The 21,082-nt window shown below is 42.8% G+C and overlaps 1 protein-coding gene across 1 annotated transcript in view; it reads right to left on the bottom strand.

Annotated features, from left to right (window-relative positions):
* ZBBX (zinc finger B-box domain containing) overlaps window positions 1–21,082 on the bottom strand; it is a 546,096-nt gene that overhangs the window by 186,348 nt on the left and 338,666 nt on the right. Inside the window, exons 13-14 of the mRNA XM_085635186.1 lie at window positions 19,390–19,469; window positions 15,614–15,783 (exon numbers count right to left, since the gene is read on the bottom strand). Coding sequence (XP_085491312.1) covers window positions 15,614–15,783; window positions 19,390–19,469 — 250 coding nt within the window. The remainder of the gene's footprint in view (window positions 1–15,613; window positions 15,784–19,389; window positions 19,470–21,082) is intronic.

The following is a 21,082-nucleotide window of genomic DNA, read 5'->3' as shown; positions in this document are numbered from 1 at the left end:
GGAGAATAGTCCCGGCCCGAGGACCTCGTAGAGGAAGACCATGTGGGTGATCTTGTGCGTCGCCTCTTGTGGGGACAGTCACTGTGATGAGCCCTGGACCGTGATCTGTGTCTAGAAGGAGATCTTGGCCTTCTGTGAGGAGAAGAACGATCCCTGGATCGTTACCGGCGTGTAGAAGATGACCTTGGTCTACCAGGAGGAGACTTGCTTCTACGTGGAGAAATTCTGGAGGGCGAATACGTGCAAGAATAGTCCGAGCCCGGACTTCTGCAGCCACCTGTACCCACATTCTCCAACCAGCGAGGTGAAAGTCCAAACTTTTCTGTCGCCTTAGGTGATTTCTCCGGAGAGATCTGAACGATATGTAGTCCTGGGGATGATGATCGATCCCCTGATGATGATCTAGATCTGGATCCAACCGCACGTTGGATCTCCTCCGTGGCCGCTGCAGTTCTGTCCCTCGACGTCGAACGTCTCGACGTCGATGATGTCGATTGCTGGGAATGCCACTCCGCTCTCGATGGTGGTCTCGACGCCGATCACCTACGGCGATGCGGAGACCTCGACCTCTGTCGTCGACACGGTGACTTCGACTTCGGTCTTCGCCGTCGAGCTGGTGACTTCGACGTCGGCCTTCGCCGGCGGTCCGGTCTTTCATGATGTTGAGTTGAAATCGATCTCCTCGACGTCGAATGATGAGCCTTTGCCGAAGATCTTGACGTCGACAGGTCCACTTGCGGCGAGATATACGTCGTCGCAGCTCTCGACGCTGACACCTTCGAGGGCGGCGGAGAGTGTCTTGACATCGACGGAAGCCTCGACATCGACAGAGACTGTCCGGACCTCATCGGACTAACAGCCTTCGACTTACTTGTATGCAGCGGAGAATCTCGATGTCGAGATGGATCTCTTGACGCAGAAGAAGCCCTGGGTCTTTTAGATGGTGACTTCGACGTCGACGCCGAATCTCCTGGAACCTTGGTCTTCCTGGGATCAGGAGAGGTGGTATGTTGCCGTTTCTGAAGTCGTTTAGCTGAAGAGGGTGGTTTGAAGGATGTATGGTCGCCTTCATGACGGTTTCTTTCCTTCTCCAGCTGGGCATGTAGTTTTATGCGCTCTGAGGAACTTCGATTTCTGATCGCGATCGATTCGACCCGCCATTTTGTGCTCCGCCGCCATTTTATGTTGCCATCACTCAGGCAGCACGGCGAGCAAAGTCTATTTTGCTTTTTCTGCAACCTGGTGTCGAAATACGCTTTCTGCCTCTATTTACAAAGCTGGTGTTAGGACTGGCCGAGTACACTAATCCCTGTCTGGCTTTCCTAATCCCTGTCTCAACTATCTATTGATTCACATCATTCTTTTCCAACTTTATCTTGTCCCCTGGCCTTCACTGCCTTCTGCTAGCATTCTCTCGTTTCACAACTGTCCTCCAACACACACAAACGTATCTCGCCACCTGCAAGTTAGTTATGAATCTGTTAATAAATTAGCTTGAGGGAGGGGTGACAAACATGATTGGAGGAGAGGTTTCTTCGAGTCATCTGACACTTCTGTTTTCCAATCTCTCCTATTGGTTCTATCCTGTTTTCCAACTCTCCTTATTGGTTCCTTCTTGTGTGTTCTGGGAGTGCTTTTGGTAAATGTTTCTGAACCTTGTATAGTATAAAACCCTGTGCGCCACAGAGTGAAGTGGCAGCCTCCTGAGAACCTACTTTGTGTACTTCTAGGATAACTGTACTAGCTGCAGCTAAATAAATCTGATCTTCTAACGCCGACAGAGTGTCCTGTGTCTCTGTGTAGCTGAGCAGGAGAACTCCGGAGACTTGGGCGTACCCTGCGCCGCCAGACCCAAAGAGTTCTGGTTCTTCAACTGGCGCCCAACGTAGGGCGGCTTCAGTGGTACCGGTTCTGCCTGAAGGTCGTGAGGAACCCCGCAAGAAAATTCCGGAGGGTTCGCGAGCTACATTAAGCGACCCCTGTATGTCGAAAGTGGTCCGAAGGTCTTTTGCAGCGCGGTTACTCCTTCCTGACGGCTACTGACGACCGCTGCCCTGACTGCCGCCCTGCTTTGGCCCTTTCTTTGATGATGTATGGTAAGGCGAGACGATAGACGGGCCTCTGTTCGTGTGAGAAGACGTCCTTAGTTAAGTATCTTCGTGGGTCGCGCCCACAATTTTTTTCCTTTGTTTTCTTAGTATTTGTAGTCCTTAGTCTTTGACTGTTGCAATAGCCAAAACCGAGGGTAAGTGCATTTGTGCTGCGTAAACTGAGTTTTACTCCCTTGAAGTTTGTGAACAGACAGGAAATATCGCGAGATGCCTGGTCTGACTAAGTTTGGAAAATTGGGTTGCTTTGGTTGTAATAGGGATTCCCGACTTGAGGACTCTTGTCCGATTCCTTCGGTTGGAACTCCTACATATGAGCCCTATTCAAAACATGGTATTGGCCCCATTGCCTTTAACGAGACATGGACCCGATACACAAAGAAAGATGGTGTTCTAATATGGCCAGAAAATGGTAGTTTTTATCCTGATGTGTTAGATAATTTGGAAGCATTTCTATTCAAAAGAAAAGCCCGGCCGGCAATGTTTGACTCCTTCTGCCTTTGGCGAAAGGAAGCCAAACAGAAAGAAATTAAACAAGCAAAACGAGATAGAAAAGCACAGGGTATGACGATTTTACAGGCTGCCCAACAATTCAAAGATGATGAAATTGATAAAGTAACTGAAATTTCAGAGAGACAGCATCGCATGGCAATAGATAAATGCTATCCGGTGTTGCCTGTTTCGCCTTCTGATAAAAAGAAAGATATAGAAGAAGATCCCCTAATGTCCCATTTATTGAGGTTGCCTCCGCCCTATGTACAAAGTGCCTATACACCTCAGCCTTTACAGCCTGCCCAGCCGCCAGCGGTACCTCCGCCTGTTCCGGCTCTTCCGCATTTGACTCCTCCAGCATTACCGCCCTTGCCGGTTTTACCATTAACTTCAACTTCTTTGCCCTCATCTCCTGATCTTAGATCTCCTTTGCCTTCTGCTCCTCCTGCAATTATCGATTCTTCTCCTGTCAGTTCTCCTAATACTTTATCTCCAATTCTTATGTCTAATTCTCCGTCTGTGCGTAAGCGTCTCACAGACACTCTTACTGGTATTCTATCTCCTTTCTTTGGAGCTTTAAGTGTGTCTCCGACTTTTGCTCGAAGACAGTCTCGTAGTCAGTTCCCAGATTTTGAAGAACGAGAGAAGTTGGACTCTCTCGCACGAAAATGGATCAAGAAGGGTCCACAATATAGTGTGCTTGATATTATGCCTACCTTCTCGCAATGGAATGCGCCTACGCAAAGATATGTTTTTAATATGATGTGCGACATTCTCATTCAAGAATGGGAAAATTTGAGTTCGAGTCCGATCCCACAAGACCTGTTAGATGTTCAGGCTGATTTTGATAAAGGACTTATTGTGGGTTCTAAGGTTGAGAGAGCTATAAGGACACTTATTTCTTATAGATCCTTGTTGTTCTCTCAGATTTTTCTTGATTCTGATCCGACGGTTAAACTGACGTCAAAATACTATCCCATGAGAGAGGTTCCTCCAGTATGGAATAGCAGCATTAGCAGCAGGTGCTAATGCAGCTATTCCTGCTCATTTTCAGCGTATATGGGTACATATTCCATGGAAACGGTCTGAAGTCTTGGCTCTTAAGCAGACTCTACCGGATCCCCGTAAGAACCCTGCAGGTTATTATAAAGAATTATCACAGACAGTTGATGCTTGCATCATGAATTTAGCTGATATCGACATGTTAATGGGAAATGTAGTCCCACAGACAATATGGGCTAAGATTCGTAGAGAGGATCACGCGCAGGAACTAGGTGCTACTTGGGATGTTATAACTACTATAGATAGAGATCAAGTGGGTGGTGCAAAACCTGAAGCTTTGATTTCGGAACTCCCTGGTAGGATTATTACATTAATAAAAACTATGATGCCTGCATTGAGAGTTAATTGGGATAAATTAGCAGCATGCAAACATAAGAAAGATGAAAGTGTTTGACTTCTTCACTCGTTTCGAAGAGACCTTTATTGATCACAGTGGTCAAGATATGGCTACAGAAGGTGGACAGCGATTATTTGTGGACAAATTCGCATTCAATTTGCTTCCCGAGCTGTCACACAAATTAAAAGATTCAGAAAGTTCATGGGCTGTTTCTTCTTCTGCCCAGATATTGGCTACTGCACAATATTACGAAAACAGAGATAAAGAAGAGAAGGAAAAGCAAGAGAAAAAGACGAAAGAATTAAAAACGAAGGTTCTCTTGCAACAAGCCTATCCTCCACACTATGTTCAGCCTCAATTTCAACAGCCTCCACAGTTTCAGAGATTGTATCAAAAACCTGAGCCATACATTCCGCGACCTTTGTTAGGACCTAATCAATGTGCCTATTGTAGAGAGGAAGGTCATTTTAAGAACAGTTGTCCGGTTTTATTGCAACGCAATGGAGCGTTATCTGCTCCACGAGGTCGTGCTGGCCTCCAGTCAGCAAACAGAGGTAGAGGTCAAGGTGTGTTGACTCAAGAACAGCGTACCCTTCCTTCTCCCAATTCTGTGAACTGTTTTGATCAGCAAAATGTTAGGTCTTCGCAATATTATAATGAAGATTATTATGTTGAAAACGGAAATGAGAGTCTTCATGCCAACTAGGACAACCATGGACAAAGTAAGGGAGTTGTGTCGATTCCAGTAGATCAGAATGGACGTTATGTTAACGTCACTACGATGGGTGTTTCAGAGCCATTTCTTTTAGATACTGGGGCGATGAGAAGTTCTATCATTCATTCAAAACTCCTTGGGGCACCTTTGTCTGGCTTAACAAATGTTTCTGTAGGTTTCTCTGGCGCCCCTGTTCGCAACCCAGTTTCTTGCCCTTTGCCTATCTCAGTTGGCCCTTATGATTTGGAAGCTCCACTTCTGTTAACGAATGGTTGCGGTGAGAATCTGTTGGGTTTAGACCTATTGAAAAGAATGCATGCTACGATATATTGTTCTCCTTCTGGTGTACATCTTACTTTGGGGCAGAAATTGATCTCTCCAATGTATTTGTCCAAAGATCAGTTTCCACCTGAATTACTTTCTCTTCCAGCAACACTTTGGGCCACGGGTCCAAACGATGTGGATTGCCTTGAGATTCCACCTTATGTCGTCACTCTCAAGCCCAATGTTGAATTACCGCGTATCCCGCAGTATAAAATTTTCACTGAAGGTGAAAAAGCGCTTTTGGAAATTATTCATGATTTGATCCAGAAGGGTGTGGTTGAAGAAACTAGAGGTAACACATGCAATAGTCCTATTCTTCCTGTTCTCAAACGCACTGATCCTTCTCAACCTCCTGTATATCGTTTTGTAATCGATCTGCGGGAGGTAAACAAAATTGTTGTCCCACAATTTCCTGTTGTTCCAGATATCACTGCTCTGTTGACAATGATACCTTCCACAGCGACTTGGTTCTCTGTTATCGATCTGAAGAATGCCTTCTTTAGTATCCCCATTGCAGAAGAGAGTAGGGATATTTTTGGCTTCTCTCTTGGAGGCCGAAGCTTCCGGTTTAAGCGCGCACCTCAAGGCTCTATTTACAGCCAAGCTTTAAAATGTCATCTTGATACTTTTCATTTGCCGTCTCGTGCTGCTCTCATCCAGTATATGGATGACTTGTTAATAGCCACTGACTCAGAAGAGATTTGAAAAAATGTCACTGTTGCATTATTACGCCATTTGTTTAATCTGAATCATAAGGTTTCACCCTCCAAATTACAATATGTCTGTCGAGAGGTTACCTATTTGGGTCATCTCCTATCAAAGGAGGGACGGCGATTAACGCCAGAACGAATTCAGGCGATTACGCGAATGTCTGTGCCATCCACACAAAGGGAAGTACGTGCCTTTCTGGGTATCACCTCTTATTGTAGGCAGTGGATCCCTAACTTCTCTCTGATAGCTAAACCTTTGGTGGCACTCACTTTAAAAGATACGCCTCAGCCCCTTCCATGGACTGATGAGTGCCAAAAGAGTTTCACTGATTTATGTACCGCTCTGTGTTCTGCTCCTGTATTGGGTACCCCCGATTACACTAAGCCTTTTATGCTCTATGTTCATGAGAGAGAAGGTTGTGCATTATCAGTCCTAACACAGCAATTTGGAGACAAACAGCGGCCATGTGCCTATTTTTCGGCTACGTTAGATCCTGTAGCTAAAGCATTGCCCAGTTGTCTCAAAGCGACAGCAGCAGCAGCAATTTCTATCCGACAGTCTGCTGGAGTAGTGTTGGATAACACTCTCATTGTCATGGTGCCACATGCAGTGGATACCTTACTAAACAGAACGAAAACGCAGCATCTTACGAGTGCACGTCTAACTGGATATGAGCTGACGCTGTTGTCTAGCCACGTACACATCAAACGATGTAATACCCTGAATCCAGCCACTCTGTTGCCCCTTCCAAATGAGGAAAGTGTTGAAGAATGGCATGATTGCTTTTTGAGAAATGAGGAAGAGACGAAAGGAAGGATTGACCTGAAAGATGTACCACTAGAGAATCCGGATGGAACTCTATGGGTAGACGGTTCTTGTTTTAAAATGCCTAATGGAGATACAGTTTCAGCCTATGCTGGGACTACTTTGCACACAGTGGTGGAAGCTGCACGTATTAGACATAATTCAGCACAAGCAGCAGAATGGATAGCTTTAACAAGAGCCTGTGTATTGTCGAAAGGGAAGAGAGTGAACGTGTACACTGACAGCCAATATGCTTTTGGTGTAGCGTTCAACTTCGGGCGTCTCTGGAAGGAAAGGGGTTTTCTCACCTCACATGGCACCAAAATACAACATGGTCAGTTAGTGACTGATCTCCTCGAATCACATGCCTTATCCACCCAAATAGCGATCGTGAAGTGTAGTGCACACAAAAAGATTACAGATGATGTTGGTCGAGGAAATGCATTTGCAGATGAAACAGCGAAAAAGACAGCAAGAGATTCTACAAGTCGAATGTATGTGGCAGGTCCTGCAAATTGGGTCAGAGAGAGAGGAATGTATGAGAATACAGTAGAAAGTGTAAAAGCGATTCAGAAAGAGGTTTCGGAGAGGGAATTGAGCAAGTGGAAAGAAAGTACAGGAATGTTAGACGAGATGGGTTGTTGGATAGAATTATCTGAACATCAACGTTGGCTGTTACCGGATGCCTATGTACTCCCAGTGGTTACTATGGCACATGGTCCAGCCCACTTAAGTGCAAAAGGCATATGCAAGCTTCTGGCTCCAGTGTGGCAAAATAACACAATCCCAAAATGCGCAGACAATGTAGTGAAACATTGTATTGTTTGTCTAATGTACAATCCGGGAAAGGGAACCCCAACTCCAGCAGGTCACTTTGCCCCTCCGACATATCCATTTGAGGTGTTGCAGATCGATTATATTCACATGGAACGATGCAACAACCTCAAATATGTTCTGGTGGTAGTATGCGCCTTTACAAGATGGATAGAAGCATACCCCCTAAAGGATAACACAGCTTTATCCACAGCTAAAGTTCTACTAAAAGAATTTTTCCCCAGGTTTGGTTTGCCGCGCATTGTCTGGAGTGACAATGGGAGCGAGTTTGTTGGCCAAGTCATGCAGAAAGTTTGTGCAGGTCTTGGTATCAAGCAAAAGTTCCATGCGGCAAATCATCCCCAGTCAGCGGGTTTAGTAGAATGCTACAATGGAACCTTGAAGTTGAAACTAGCAAAGGTTCAAGCGAGTACAGGACTCAATTGGCCTGATGCTTTGCCATTAGCCTTGCTATCCACCAGAACTGCAGTACACTCTCGTTTGGGACTTAGCCCTTACAAAGTGGTTTTTGGTCGCCCAGCTAATGTATGGGGAGTCCCTCGCCCTAAGAAATACTCAGACTTGCCGTATCCAATGTTAATTGATTATCTGCATGATCTCACGACTAAATTGCGTGTTCTCCATCAACAGGTTCAGAGTGCTCTGCCGGAGGCTTCCACGGACGCAGGTCATTCCATCCGACCAGGTGACTGGGTCTGCATCAAAAACTTTCAGAAGACAAAGAATTTGGAACCCAGATGGCGGGAGCCCCGGATGGTCTTGCTGACCACGAGAACAGCAGTTAAAGTCGAAGGAAAGAAAAATTGGATTCACGGTGTGCATTGCAAGAAAGTGCCTTTGCCTTTGCCCTTTGATCAGTGGGTTCGAAGAGGTGTTGGCGACTGTGAAAGTGAAAAAACTCCACGATTCGTGCCTTTTATGATGCACACCTGAAAGAGACACTGTCTGAGAAAGAGGACGACGACGTTTTGCAAGAGGCAATACCACCACATCGTCGCTTAGAAACGACTAATCCACGAACATTGTTCCAAGACCAAAACGTACCTGGGAAGGAACGATACCATTTAAGACCTAGACCAAAGAACATTTAAAACTTTTCTCTCCTGTGTAGTATTCTGTCCCGGTTGCAGGGTCACGGTAGGAGTCTGAATCACGACCTGAGTAGTGGCAATAGGCCTGCAGGACTTGACAGTGTCATAGGACGGTAGACAATCGTGATTTAGCGATTGAGGAAGATTGCCGTGAGCATCCATTAGTAAGATGGAAACTACACTAGGCAAAGGAGAGAGAAAAGAAGAAATAAAGAAAGAATCCTGTAAAATAATGTACAGTCATTTCAGTATAACTTTATGTGTTATTATATTATTTTGTATTGTTTTGGCGTTTATAAGTTGGATTATTTATGCTCTGCAGCCAAAAGTTATATCTCCTTCTCCTTCTTCGTCTTCTTCAACTGCCTCTCCACATCTCTTTCATACTCTTCCTCAACATGAACTCATTAGAAAAACTGAATATTATAACAATTCCTTTATCCAGTTATTACATCAGCATCAGTTAGTGGTCAATACGACTGATTGTAGGGTGTGTGGACTTATGCCACACACCACAGAGAAAGGAATGCCATATTTAGTTCTCCCGTTTTCTTATGAGGGTTCTGCTTGGGCTTATTTCGTCATCTTCTCCAATGCTTATCAAAGCAAATTCAGACGATCTATTAGTTCACATGTTGGCGATCCTGATTTCAGTCATAGTTCTTTGATTAAGGGAATGGTGGCCTATGGCTAAAATCATGGAAAATAGTAAAATCTCCATTGACGAAAGAAAGGCATACACCAACTGGAATGTCACCCAATATATGTCCAGTCTTAGTGATAAAGTTAAGAAAGGGAAGTATTCACCGATTTGGACTATACCACATCAGGGCAACTTCTGCTTACAGATAAACGATCGCTCTTCTGACACTATACAAAGGAACGACTGCTCCTACACGTACGTTTATTCCTCTCAGAACTCGCCTCCTCTAGTACCGTCTCAAGGCACCTATTTCATTTGCTATAACAGAGCTTATACATGGTTACCAACGGGTTTCTCCGGTACTTGTTATATAGCCTTTCTTCTTCCTCCTACTTACACCGCTTCCGCAAAACATCATCGAACCAGATACGGCAGAGGGATTATCAATTCGAAGGACACAGCAGGACAAGAGGGAGGAGATTTCCTCAAAGGATTTCTTCCTTTCTGGGGTCCAATGGCCAACAGCAGAAATATAAGGCAACTGGTTCGTGTCGTAGAGACCACAATAGACATCACTGTAAGGACCCTGAGTAACATCACGGCAGAACTACAGGCGGATCGTCTTATGACCTTACAGAATTGAGTTGCCTTAGATTTTGTTCTCGCAGATCGTGGTGGAGTGTACAAATTGATTGGGTCAAGTTGTTGTATTTTTATACCTAATGACGCTCCGACAGTATACTAGGCCTGGGTGAAAATTTCGTTCCGTTCGCGGAAATTGCGATAATTTGACATTTTCGCGTTCTGCGGAAAGCGCGAAAATGTAAAAATTTCCGCATTCCGCAGCTTGGCGATAATTTGTTTCTTGCTCGCGCTGTAAAATAATACATTCTCGCGCGCGCGCGCGCGATCGCCTTACCTGAATCCCTGCGTTCGCCGACAAGTTTTCTTGATCCGGTCGCGTTCTCCATGAGATGTTGTATTGTTTTTAGCCATTTGCGCTGTCTCGCGACAGTTCGCGCCCGCAGTGACGTCATGCGTCGCGCGATCACGTCTTTCTTCTCGCGATCATGCACCGCGAGACAACTGAAAACAAGATGGCCGCGCCCGCGAGCAACCACATGGGTAAGTTGGCGACCCGCAACCATGCAGAAAATCTCGCGAACATGCGGGAAAAAAACTTCCGCATCTTCGCGATATTTCCGCTTGTTTGCGATAATTTTGAACATTTTCGCGATAATTTGTGAAAGTCGCTTTCGCAAATTCCGCCCACCCCTACAGTATACCAAGCTATCTCCAAGTTGCACATAATCTCTGAGTCTATTCACCAGGACGAAGGAGATTGGTCTTTTACGGAGTGGTTTTGGGGACTACTGTCCAAATGGGGTTGGAAAGCATTAACATTTCTTGGTATGATTCTCACCATTATTTTCTCCTGTTGTCTTTGTATGCACTGTGGTCCCGATATCTGTGACCTTTGTGCTACTATGTGCATTCCAAAACCCAAACCACAAGTAACGGAAAACATAAGAATGATGTTACAGCAACAACTCGATGACCTCATGACTATCGACATTGACTCAGATTAGCATGAGTCTATATTGCCTGAGTTCTGGCAAAAGGAGGGTCTGAGGAACTTCGATTTCTGATCGCGATCGAATCGACCCGCCATTTTGTGCTCCGCCGCCATTTTATCTTGCCATCACTCAGGCAGCATGGCGAGCAAAGTCTATTCTGCTTTTTCTGCAACCTGGTGTCGAAGTATGCTTTCTGCCTCTATTTACAAAGCTGGTGTTAGGACTGGCCGAGTACACTAATCCCTGTCTGGCTTTCCTAATCCCTGTCTCAACTATCTATTGATTCACACCATTCTTTTCTGACTTTATCTTGTCCCCTGGCCTTCACTGCCTTCTGCTAGCAATCTCTCGTTTCACAAATGTCCTCCAACACACACAAACGTATCTCGCCACCTGCAAGTTAGTTATGAATCTGTTAATGAATTAGCTTGAGGGAGGGGTGACAAACATGATTGGAGGAGAGGTTTCTTCGAGTCATCTGACACTTCTGTTTTCCAATCTCTCCTATTGGTTCTATCCTGTTTTCCAACTCTCCTTATTGGTTCCTTCTTGTGTGTTCTGGGAGTGCTTTTGGTAAATATTTCTGAACCTTGTATAGTATAAAACCCTGTGCGCCACAGAGTGAAGTGGCAGTCTCCTGAGAACCTACTTTGTGTAGTTCTAGGATAACTGTACTAGCTGCAGCTAAATAAATCTGATCTTCTAACGCCGACAGATTGTCCCGTGTCTCTGTGTAGCTAAGCAGGAGAACTCCGGAGACTTGGGCGTACCCTGCGCCGCCAGACCCAAAGAGTTCTGGTTCTTCAGCTCTCTATCGCGCAGAGTGCGCCTGGAAAATTTCTGGCAGTGGGGGCACTGGTCAGGATTGTGTGAAGTTGGTAGACACACAATACACACCGAGTGTGGATCTGCCAGTGCCATCTTATTGCCACAGGAAGGGCATTTCCTGAATATAGCAGGCATTCTGACTGGAAAAAATGTGAATTATACTAAGAAAACCAGCAGAATAAGCTTTCAGGAGCCAGAAAATGTCGAATTTTCTGAGAAAATCTGAGGAGAAAAAACTCAAGCTCAAGGATCCTCATAGAAGGAGCAGGAAAAAAGAACTGACCTAACTGTCACCTGTGGTGCATCATGGGAGCAAGGGGTCTCCCGCAGGTCTTAAAGGCACGGTCCCCCTACTCTAATGCCTTAAAGGCAAGGTGTCAGTTTTCTTTGTTTTCTTGATACTCTACTGCAGCCTACAGGCAAAAGCCTGCAATTACGAGTTGGCTCTATGGCAATAAAGGATTGTTGAGTGACAATTAGCTTAGTGCTTCCTTTTTCCCTTATGGGTTCCTATAATGCAAACCCGTGTAATTTTCAGCATTTTGCCATGTTTGAAACATTTTAGGCTGCATGTATATGTTTTCACATATGCATATATATATATGTATATATATGTATTTTCTATATGCTCCGGGATCCCGCACGTGGGCGGGGATTATTCATAGATTATGACTATTGATGAGTATCACCTGGATGAGAACTACATTTAGCTCATTTCTCCTTTGTAGCTAAAAGTTAAATAATACATTCAGGCTTCTCAAAAATGTAGTGGAGAAAGTGAGGGAGGATGTTTCTTCTTTAATATTATTTTGACTAAAACACGTATGTTCTTTCGGAAGAGATAAACTACCTTCAAACGCTAGTACACTTGAAGTGAACTGAAGGTCTGTTGTGTTCACACACCTGTTTCTAGGGACAGTAAATTCCTACAAGACAGATAGGTTTCAATTACTTAGGAGTTTGTACAAAGCAAATGGGTCAGTTTTGTGGCGAAATCTGAAATATTGCTTTGGGGTGTAGAGGAAAGGATTTTACAGAAGTATACCATCATAGAGCGTGTGTGTTTCTTTGCTTTAAAAAAGATCCATAAAATAGAAGAGAAAGGAAGATCAAGCATGGGAAGCCCCTCACCAGGCTAAATCACATTGCAAAGGTGTGTGATAGAGCATGCAGGAAAATCACCTTCAGATCAGTGTCGTAGCAAGGGAGGAGTGGGGAGGGCACAAGTTTTGAGGGTGGCGGCCACCACCCCCCCACTCTCACCTAATTATGTGCGGCCGTGCGGGGCAGCCATCGCAGCATTCGTCAGCACCCCCACCCCACCGCCGTTCTCACATGCGCCCGCTGGGCAGCAAACTCAGAGACTGCCACTGGTGGCAGAAGGGCTAGTTATGCCACTGCTTCAGATACACCTTTCGACATTCTACATTCTTACCCACTGAACTATAAAATCGAACCTAATTAGAATAATATCGAGAATAATTGTTGAATACTTGTCTATTTCCAACTAGATGTGGTTGTATATAAGTACATAAATGCAGACACATGAAGGTGAAGGCAAATAAAAAGTCAATTTTTGGTAAACGTTTTTCTTTTTTATTTAGAAATTACCTATCATTTGACTCTTTATTAAACACTGCTGTTGCTCATGGAACACATATTATAATTTGCCATGGCTCCAAGTATCACTGGAAACTACAGAAGAATATTACTAGATAAAGTACTCTGTTTAGCTTTGGATCTTTAATATTTTGAGTCAATAAAGGCTGATTTTCTAGTCTTGTTTCCATGGTTGTGCCGTGTCTTTTAATCGCCAGAAAAGCACAAATTCATCCTTCCTGTCCCTTATTGAGCACAGCTCCACACGATAGGCCTAAAAGAAATTGGCCCTTTAGGACATGCATATATCCAGCCAAAGAAAGAGTGTCAAACTTTTTGGATGGATATCTTCACCAGTTTTAATACTCCTAAGTGGGTTTTCTCAAAGCATTTCAATGATAGTTTGGCATCCATCAAAAAACGAAAGTAATTGTGAAGAAACTAGCAGTCCAGCAGTCGGAGCAGGAACAGCGGAGAGAGTCTGAAGCTGTACACACAGAAGGCCTGATTTAGAGTTTTGGATGGAGGATACTCTGTTGCAAAGAGTACCCTGTCTCCAAACTGAAGATCCACCAGCCTCATTTAAAGTTAACATACTCCTCCGATGGCCTGACGAAGTAAGGGCTGTTAGAGGTTTGGCCACTTATCCACCCGCCTATATAGAGTGGGGGGACAAATGGGCAGACTTTCAATTCACACACCACCATCCAAAATGTGATGATAAGTGAAAGTAAAAAACTTTTATTGACCCTTACACCATATAAGCAACTTCCTACAGGGAAGGGGTCACTGCTTTTTTATTTTCAAAAAGAACATCCCACTTTGAGATTATGCTTTTGAAAATAGAAAAAAATATTAAAAAGTGTCCTGTATGGCACCCTCATGTTGATGGAGCCGCACAGCACACTTTCAATTAATTAACAGGAACAGCCACAACGGAAGTTCCTGCCAATATAAGAGACGTCTGTTGGGGCGATGGACATGTCTAAATTTGGAGTGTAGTCAATTCATCCGGATATTCTAATCCATTGTCCTGATGGAGTAAACTCCATACTCAGATATCTAAATCAGCCCCTAAGTAGAGTTCAAGATCACAATCTATGGGCACTGTTCGCTGACAAGAATGCATGAAGAAGAAATCCACCACAAACAGTGCGGTAACCAAGGTAGAGAATGAGGCGTAGGCAAAAGAGGCATAGGCAAAACAATCACGGCAACAGATTCCTTCCTTACAAAGGCAGTTCCATGAGATGAACAAGACAACAGATAGTCCAAATCTTCCACTATCCTTCACTCTTCAAGCTCTTGATATTTAGAAGTGATTACATTTAGTTTTACAAATGCTGAATCAGAAAGCAGGAGTACTCAGCTACTTTTTTCCCGAAATAAGGTACAACTTTAAAATTTCTGCTATGACTTTTTAGGTTAGCGAGGAATTTACAAGAGTATAAGACAATATCAGGCACATGCATCAAAAGAAAAACCGGTCGCAAACAGGGCAGATTCTCAGAATATGCCCCTTTGCACCTCCTATTTTTGCATTTGGGATGCATCATCCCAAATGCAAAAAACGCAATTTAAGTAATCTCTAAATTGCGATTACTTAAATCACGATTGCATTTAAGGAATCCCAAATTGAGATTCCTTAATGCAATGCATTAAAGTAAAAAAAATAGCGATTTCGCTAATAGGGTGCTCAAATTACCATGAAGTTGAACTTCATGGTAATTTGCAAAACATTTGAAAAAAGCACTTTTGTGCATTTTTAAAAATTTCATGTTGCGCACACACATGCCCTTAGGCCATGTGTGCGCAACATATGTGCACAGGTCAATTCCAAGGATGCAATAGGGTGTCCTTTTGACACCCTTGCACCCTGAAATTGCAATTTCCCATTCATTCCTATGGGCCTGTGGGTCAATAGGAATGAATGGGAAGCTATTCCTTATTTGCGACTCGCAATTTGCGAGTTGCAAATAAGGAATGTGTAGGAATCCCTATTATTATAGCGATTTCTACATGCATAGGATTTTGCGAGTCCTTAGTTGTGAATCCTTAATATTCGCAATTAAGGACTCACACAATCCTAGCTTGATGCATGTGCCAGTATATATTTATAAAATAGAATTGCACTTCTCAAACAACTTTCAAGCATACAACAAAATGTGGTACTCCCTATATTGCATACCGGTTCGAGAAATGTACACAATTGTGATGTGCACAATTGTTTGAAGACTATTTCGCTACAATGTGCTAATTTTTTTCACTCACCCTTTCTGCTATCAGAGGGCTGTGAAAGTTTGTCTTTTCCACAGGGTAACTAAAACAAACAGTCAGCTTAGATGGTATAACATATAAAGATGTCTACAAGACACTCACCCTGCCTGCCACCAGAGGGATTTGAAAGGTTATCTTTTTCCACAGGGTGGCTTGAACGAATAGTTGGCTAAGATGGCATAATATATAAAGATGTCTACAAGTCACTCACCCTTTCTGCTAATAGAGAGCTTTGAAAGGTTGTCCTTTTCCACTGGATAACTTGAAAGAATAGTTGTCTTTTCAGTCCTATTGATTGCCGGGACCAGAACAGGGTCTTGCTTTACAGTGAGAGATAAAGACTTTTTCTGATGTCCAAGCACTAGAGGATTTAGTATTTCACTGAAAAATAGATACAAACACAAACGTTTTTGATCATAAATGAAATACTTAACTCCGTTACCAATATTATCAGAAGTTAGGCTAGTTTAGATTAAGTTAGTCTTGCAGCAGAAAAGTGTGTACTATGTTATGATAATAAAGGCACATGGAAAACATTTCCAAAGAACATTATCACCAAGGATCACAAAGGACTGATAATGAAGAAACATGATTTATACTTTGTGTTGACAACTTAAGAAGGAAGTATTATGAAAATACCAGGAACCCTTACACCAACGCAAAATGCAATCCTTAACTTGAACTCTCCCACTATCTAGAGTACTAACATTACACCTACCTATAAACAAATCCCAGAGCGCAACCCTAACCCTAACCGACCATAACAGTACCCTAATTGCGCCTTTGAAACGATTTGATCCTTGGCAGGGGGACTCCAGCAAATCTTCCTGTTCAATTGACAGTGATATAAATCCAAACCTGACAAGTACATTTGGCAAAACATGTCTGCAGCTGGGGAATGAGAAGGGCAGAAGCACAGGATGACATGCAGGGTATCCGAGAAAGCAGGTCTCTGACTGTCCCTTAATCTCTGAAGTACGCTACACCGTTTGCTACCATTTAGAAACAAGGGGAAAGCCAGGCATGTGCAGCGCACCTCATGGATGCCAGGACTATCTTTTGCCACTCGCAATTTGCGAGGCGCTATTTTGCATGTACAATAGTGTGTTTAACACTGTTTGTGATTCCTAATGGGGTCGCAAATTGCGAGGCTCATGAATATTAATGAGCCTCTCGCAATTTGCGAGCCCATTGGGAATGGGAGGCCCTCCCAGGTATGGTGGCCTGCTGGGCTCAGCAGACCACCATGTCTGGGACTGCTTTTAAATAAAGCAGTTTTTTTTTTCTAATGCAGCCCGTTTTCCTTAAAGGAAAACGGGAAGCATTTTAAAAAAAAAATTAAATGTTTTAGTTTAATTTTTTAAGGGCAGGTAGTGGTCCCTGGGACCACTGCCTGCCCTTAAAAAATATTTTCAGAGCCTGTCACAAAGGGGAAGGGGTCCCCTGTGGACCCCTTCCCATTTGAGACTCTTTTACCCCCTCTTGAAGAGGGTGGTAATTTGCGAGTGCTTTGCGACCACAATTGCGGTTGCAAAACAATTGTACGTGGGTTACAGAGTCGCTATTTGGAAGGGAACGCCCCTTCCAAATAGTTAGTCCCTAAACACTGTTATGCAAGTCGCAATTCATTTGCGAGTCGCAAAATTGTGTTAGTACACGGCCATTTTAATTTTAGCATGCGCAAACGGGTCGCTAACCCGTTTTCGCATGCTAAAATTGGTCGTACATCTGGCCCGTTGACTTGGAAGGATTCAAGGGGCAAGTAACAACAGTCAACACAAGCTTAAATAGGGAGTGACAATAGACAATCTCCATATAAAAAAGGCAGCTAGAAGGAGGATGTGCTCCATAACTTCTGGGACACAGGAAGGTCAGCGATAGACCTTTAATCCACCTCCCTTTGACTTGACCAGGCCCACGTTTATAACAATCACACACAGCATACCCTTGAGGATGCCAAATGGCCAGGGAGGAAAATAGGAATCCGTGATCATGCATTAGTTGGCCTTTTGAGTCTACAAAGGTTGTCAAAGTGGAAACAAGATTCAAGGTCTCATGTTTTTGTGCGCAGGGTAAGTGATAACATTGCCTGTCATAAATTAAAAACACTTTGCCTCCAGAAACCGAACAGCTTTCTGTGTTCTTCCACAGTTCATTTATCACTTAGTCCATCAACTTATAAAATCAGCAACAACAGGAACATAGTTTTTTTCATAACAGGCAGAAAACATTGGTGCTCTCTCCTTGATCAACTTTGGAGAATCAAATACTTTGTCGCTCACAGAGGGCATGAACATTGGAAATGTTGAAATCTGGGCAACCTTTTGGAACCAAGGTGCCTTTCAAAGGAGAATTTCACTTTCTTTTCCTCCAGAGGTCCTCTCTGTTATTACTGTTGCTGTTACAGCTGTTATTATTGGACTTTCATCGTCGTAGTGTTTCAATGTTGAAGAGTTTCTCTTCGGCCACCTCATCAAACTTTTGAGTCAAAGAGTAACTAAGGTCCAGAACAACGATTGAGCGGCAAATAACTGTAAAGAATATATGAGGGTTGCAAACATCCTCAGTTAGAAGAGCACTCGTGCAAAATTGTGACACAACGATATCAAAGAAATAAGTTAGCTAACGGAAAGGCTTATTAGTTCCCTCCCTAAAAGACACAATGACTTAACAAAGACCGTGAGCTAGAAGAGAAGCGACGCACTCTCGAAGTAAAGTATAACTGTTCACAGTGCAAGCACAGTTCAACAAGGTGCAACCCATGGCAGCAAGGCACACAAAGCTGAACACACACAACACATAGAAGTTTGCCTGCCTACCACTACTAAAAGCTGGAAAGCGGTACAGTCCTGATGATGGCTCCATGAGTCATAACGAGTTGAAACACGTCAACACAACAAAATACATTATGATAACCATCCAAAAATAACCACTAACAAAATCCTCAAGGAAAATACAGAAAATAATCATCTAATTGACACTGCACATGCACGGTAATTCAATATTAAAATACTGAAGACACCATGGCATTCTGATGGTTTGACTGTTTTTCCATCCCCAAAGACGATAGGATCTGTCATAAATTAATTGCTAAATGTAAAAAGAGCTGGACTTTTCAAAAAGGGTAGTACATTGGTAGAAGTCAAACCTCCAAACTGCTTTGCACACACCACAATTGAACAAAATTGCCATAATCACTTTTTACAAGAGAAAAAAAATCATTTTTAAAACTTTGATGAGATTAAATAGGTGAACTATAGAAAGCTATTTGCTTCAATTCTGATATGAGGTGCTGCAATCTGTTGAGAATATGGCCAAAAGGAAATGCCAAAAACAGGAAAAAGAAACACAATTAATCCATGTATCCTTAACAACTTTAGGCCTGACTACATTGTGCCCCCTTGAATTGTGACCCCTACTAAAACACCTCTTTGTGCAGCAATCACAAATCTTAGTTGTGCAACATTCATCACACCTCGTATTGCATGTGCTGACAAGTTAACAACATACAATTGTCTTGAGTAAACAAATGTATTTTGTAAGAGGGTTACTGAGGCATCTGGCATTTTAAGTTGTGGGGATAGGAAACAGACATACCTTTCCCAATCAATACTTTTGTATAACAAACATTTCTCGCCTTTCACTATGTGCTTAGCAGAAATCTCAATATTAAGTAAACATCCCAACACAAAACGGAAGCAACCCATAAATACAAGAGCAGAATGCATTTAGGAGGGGGACAGCAAAGCAGAGGGAGGCAAAAATAGCTCAAATTAAATCAAATGATTTGGAAAATCATTTCCAAGCACTGACACGCAATGGTGCCAACCAGTGGATCAGGAAAAGAACAATATTTTAATACCAAAGGCTCAGAAAAATGCATCAGAGGTTTGGGCTGTGTAACTTATATAACCAATTTTCAGAGAAGAGCTTTAGGCATTTCGTAAAACTATTTTTTCTAAAAAGAAACAAAAAAAACAAGTTTACCTCTTCTCTGTGGATGAATCACTGGAGTCCGGTTCATGAATCACAAAGTTACTGGACTCTTCTATGTTGTTGTCCAGCTCCTAGACAAGAAAAAAGAGAAATAAATATAGAAAGTCAAAGAGATCGGTTATGCTTAAGAGAAAACAAACACGATCAAGCTGGAGAATATCCTTAACATTCAAAACAGAGAGTTGTGCGATCACCTATGCTAATTTTCAAATTAACAATTTAATTCAATCAAATTATTCATGCTGGGTGGCGTTCTGCATCTATGTTTGCTCTTGATTTTTGTCATGGGTATATCATTTTAGTAACAAAGTACTACATAAATGACATACTTGTATCAATTGACTAGCTGTTTCAACTTCTAGAAGGAGTTGTTATATACTAATGTATTCTTTAAATTTCCTAATAGTATTGAACATTCATAGCATATTTTCTCCAAAACAAATACAGCAACAAACAACTCCAGGCGTGGTTACCAGCAGCTCCACCCCCCTCAGATTGAATTTTTCCCAGGTGGGTTCAGAATTTTTGTTAGAACATTGGAATGTTGGGAGCTCCATTGAAAACAATGGAGTGCTCCAGACTTCCAATGGCCGGCAGAAGCTCGGATCTCCAACATTCCAATGTTGTCGTTCACAGCTGTTGCTGTGGACAAAGGCCTCACAGAGCCCAAGGGGTTTTTAATCCCCTCAGACTCTGTGAGGCCTTTGTTTTACTTGCTAGAACATTCTGCCCTATGTTCTAATAGCCCTATAGTCCTGCGTAGCTGGGGTATACTGGCATTAAAGTCCCGCTCCTTTCGGCTCGGGTCTTTAACACTGGAGCGGGCCTTTAATGGCTGGTGTAACCCGCTACGGTGGGCTATGAGTCTATAATACATCTTGATTATTAAAACAAACACTTAGACATAATCAATAATATAAGGCCAAAGCATGTCAGATGACAATGTCCTTAGGGTTTCATACTGCCAAAGGTCTGCAATCTCTGGACACACACCTTGTTTTTCTTGGTTTTGGCAATCCCTATGCTTTCCAATGAAGTCATAGCCATGTGTCTGAAGGTATTAATATATTTAGAAAGTAAAGTTAATTTTCACCAAAAAGGCTGATTTAAGCCTAATCAACAAATATCTAATGTCAGGTCCCAACTATAAAATCAAGTTCCAAACACCATGATTTAAAATCAAACGCAAAGTAAGAGGCTGTTGTAGAATGCCTTCTTTGTTCTTGAAATCCAACAACAGCAAGCGAACGTTAAGAAAAAAGACACATATGTATTCTTTGTTTCTCAATATACTGCCTTCCTGTAGGAGAACGTTCCCCTTCCCTGCTCCAAATTAGCTATGCAGTGCTTGTAGTGTATGCTGAGATTATGTCTGAGCGTTCTATTAAATTCAATTATTAATTGATATTAGAGGCAGTCTTTAATTATTATTTGATGTACAGAAAACTCTCTACTATGCTCTGTGGCCCATATGTTTGTCAAGCAAGACTTTGAGTGAGCATCACTGTGATATCACAACGCTGCTATACTGTGGAGTCTATTCATAGAGGCATTTTGGAAAGTTATTCTCCTTTAGTATTTTTGTACATACTTTTGTCAATAGGCCCCAAAATATCAAAAAAGGCCAATTACTAGAATATTCAGGGAATATTCATATACAATTACCACAAATAGAAAAGACTGT

Source organism: Triturus cristatus, chromosome 11 (genome assembly GCF_964204655.1).
Source record: "Triturus cristatus chromosome 11, aTriCri1.1, whole genome shotgun sequence".
In the NCBI taxonomy this organism is placed as follows: domain Eukaryota; kingdom Metazoa; phylum Chordata; class Amphibia; order Caudata; family Salamandridae; genus Triturus; species Triturus cristatus.
The sequence above is the reverse complement of the archived record's forward strand: the minus strand, read 5'-3'. Positions and strand labels throughout refer to the sequence as shown.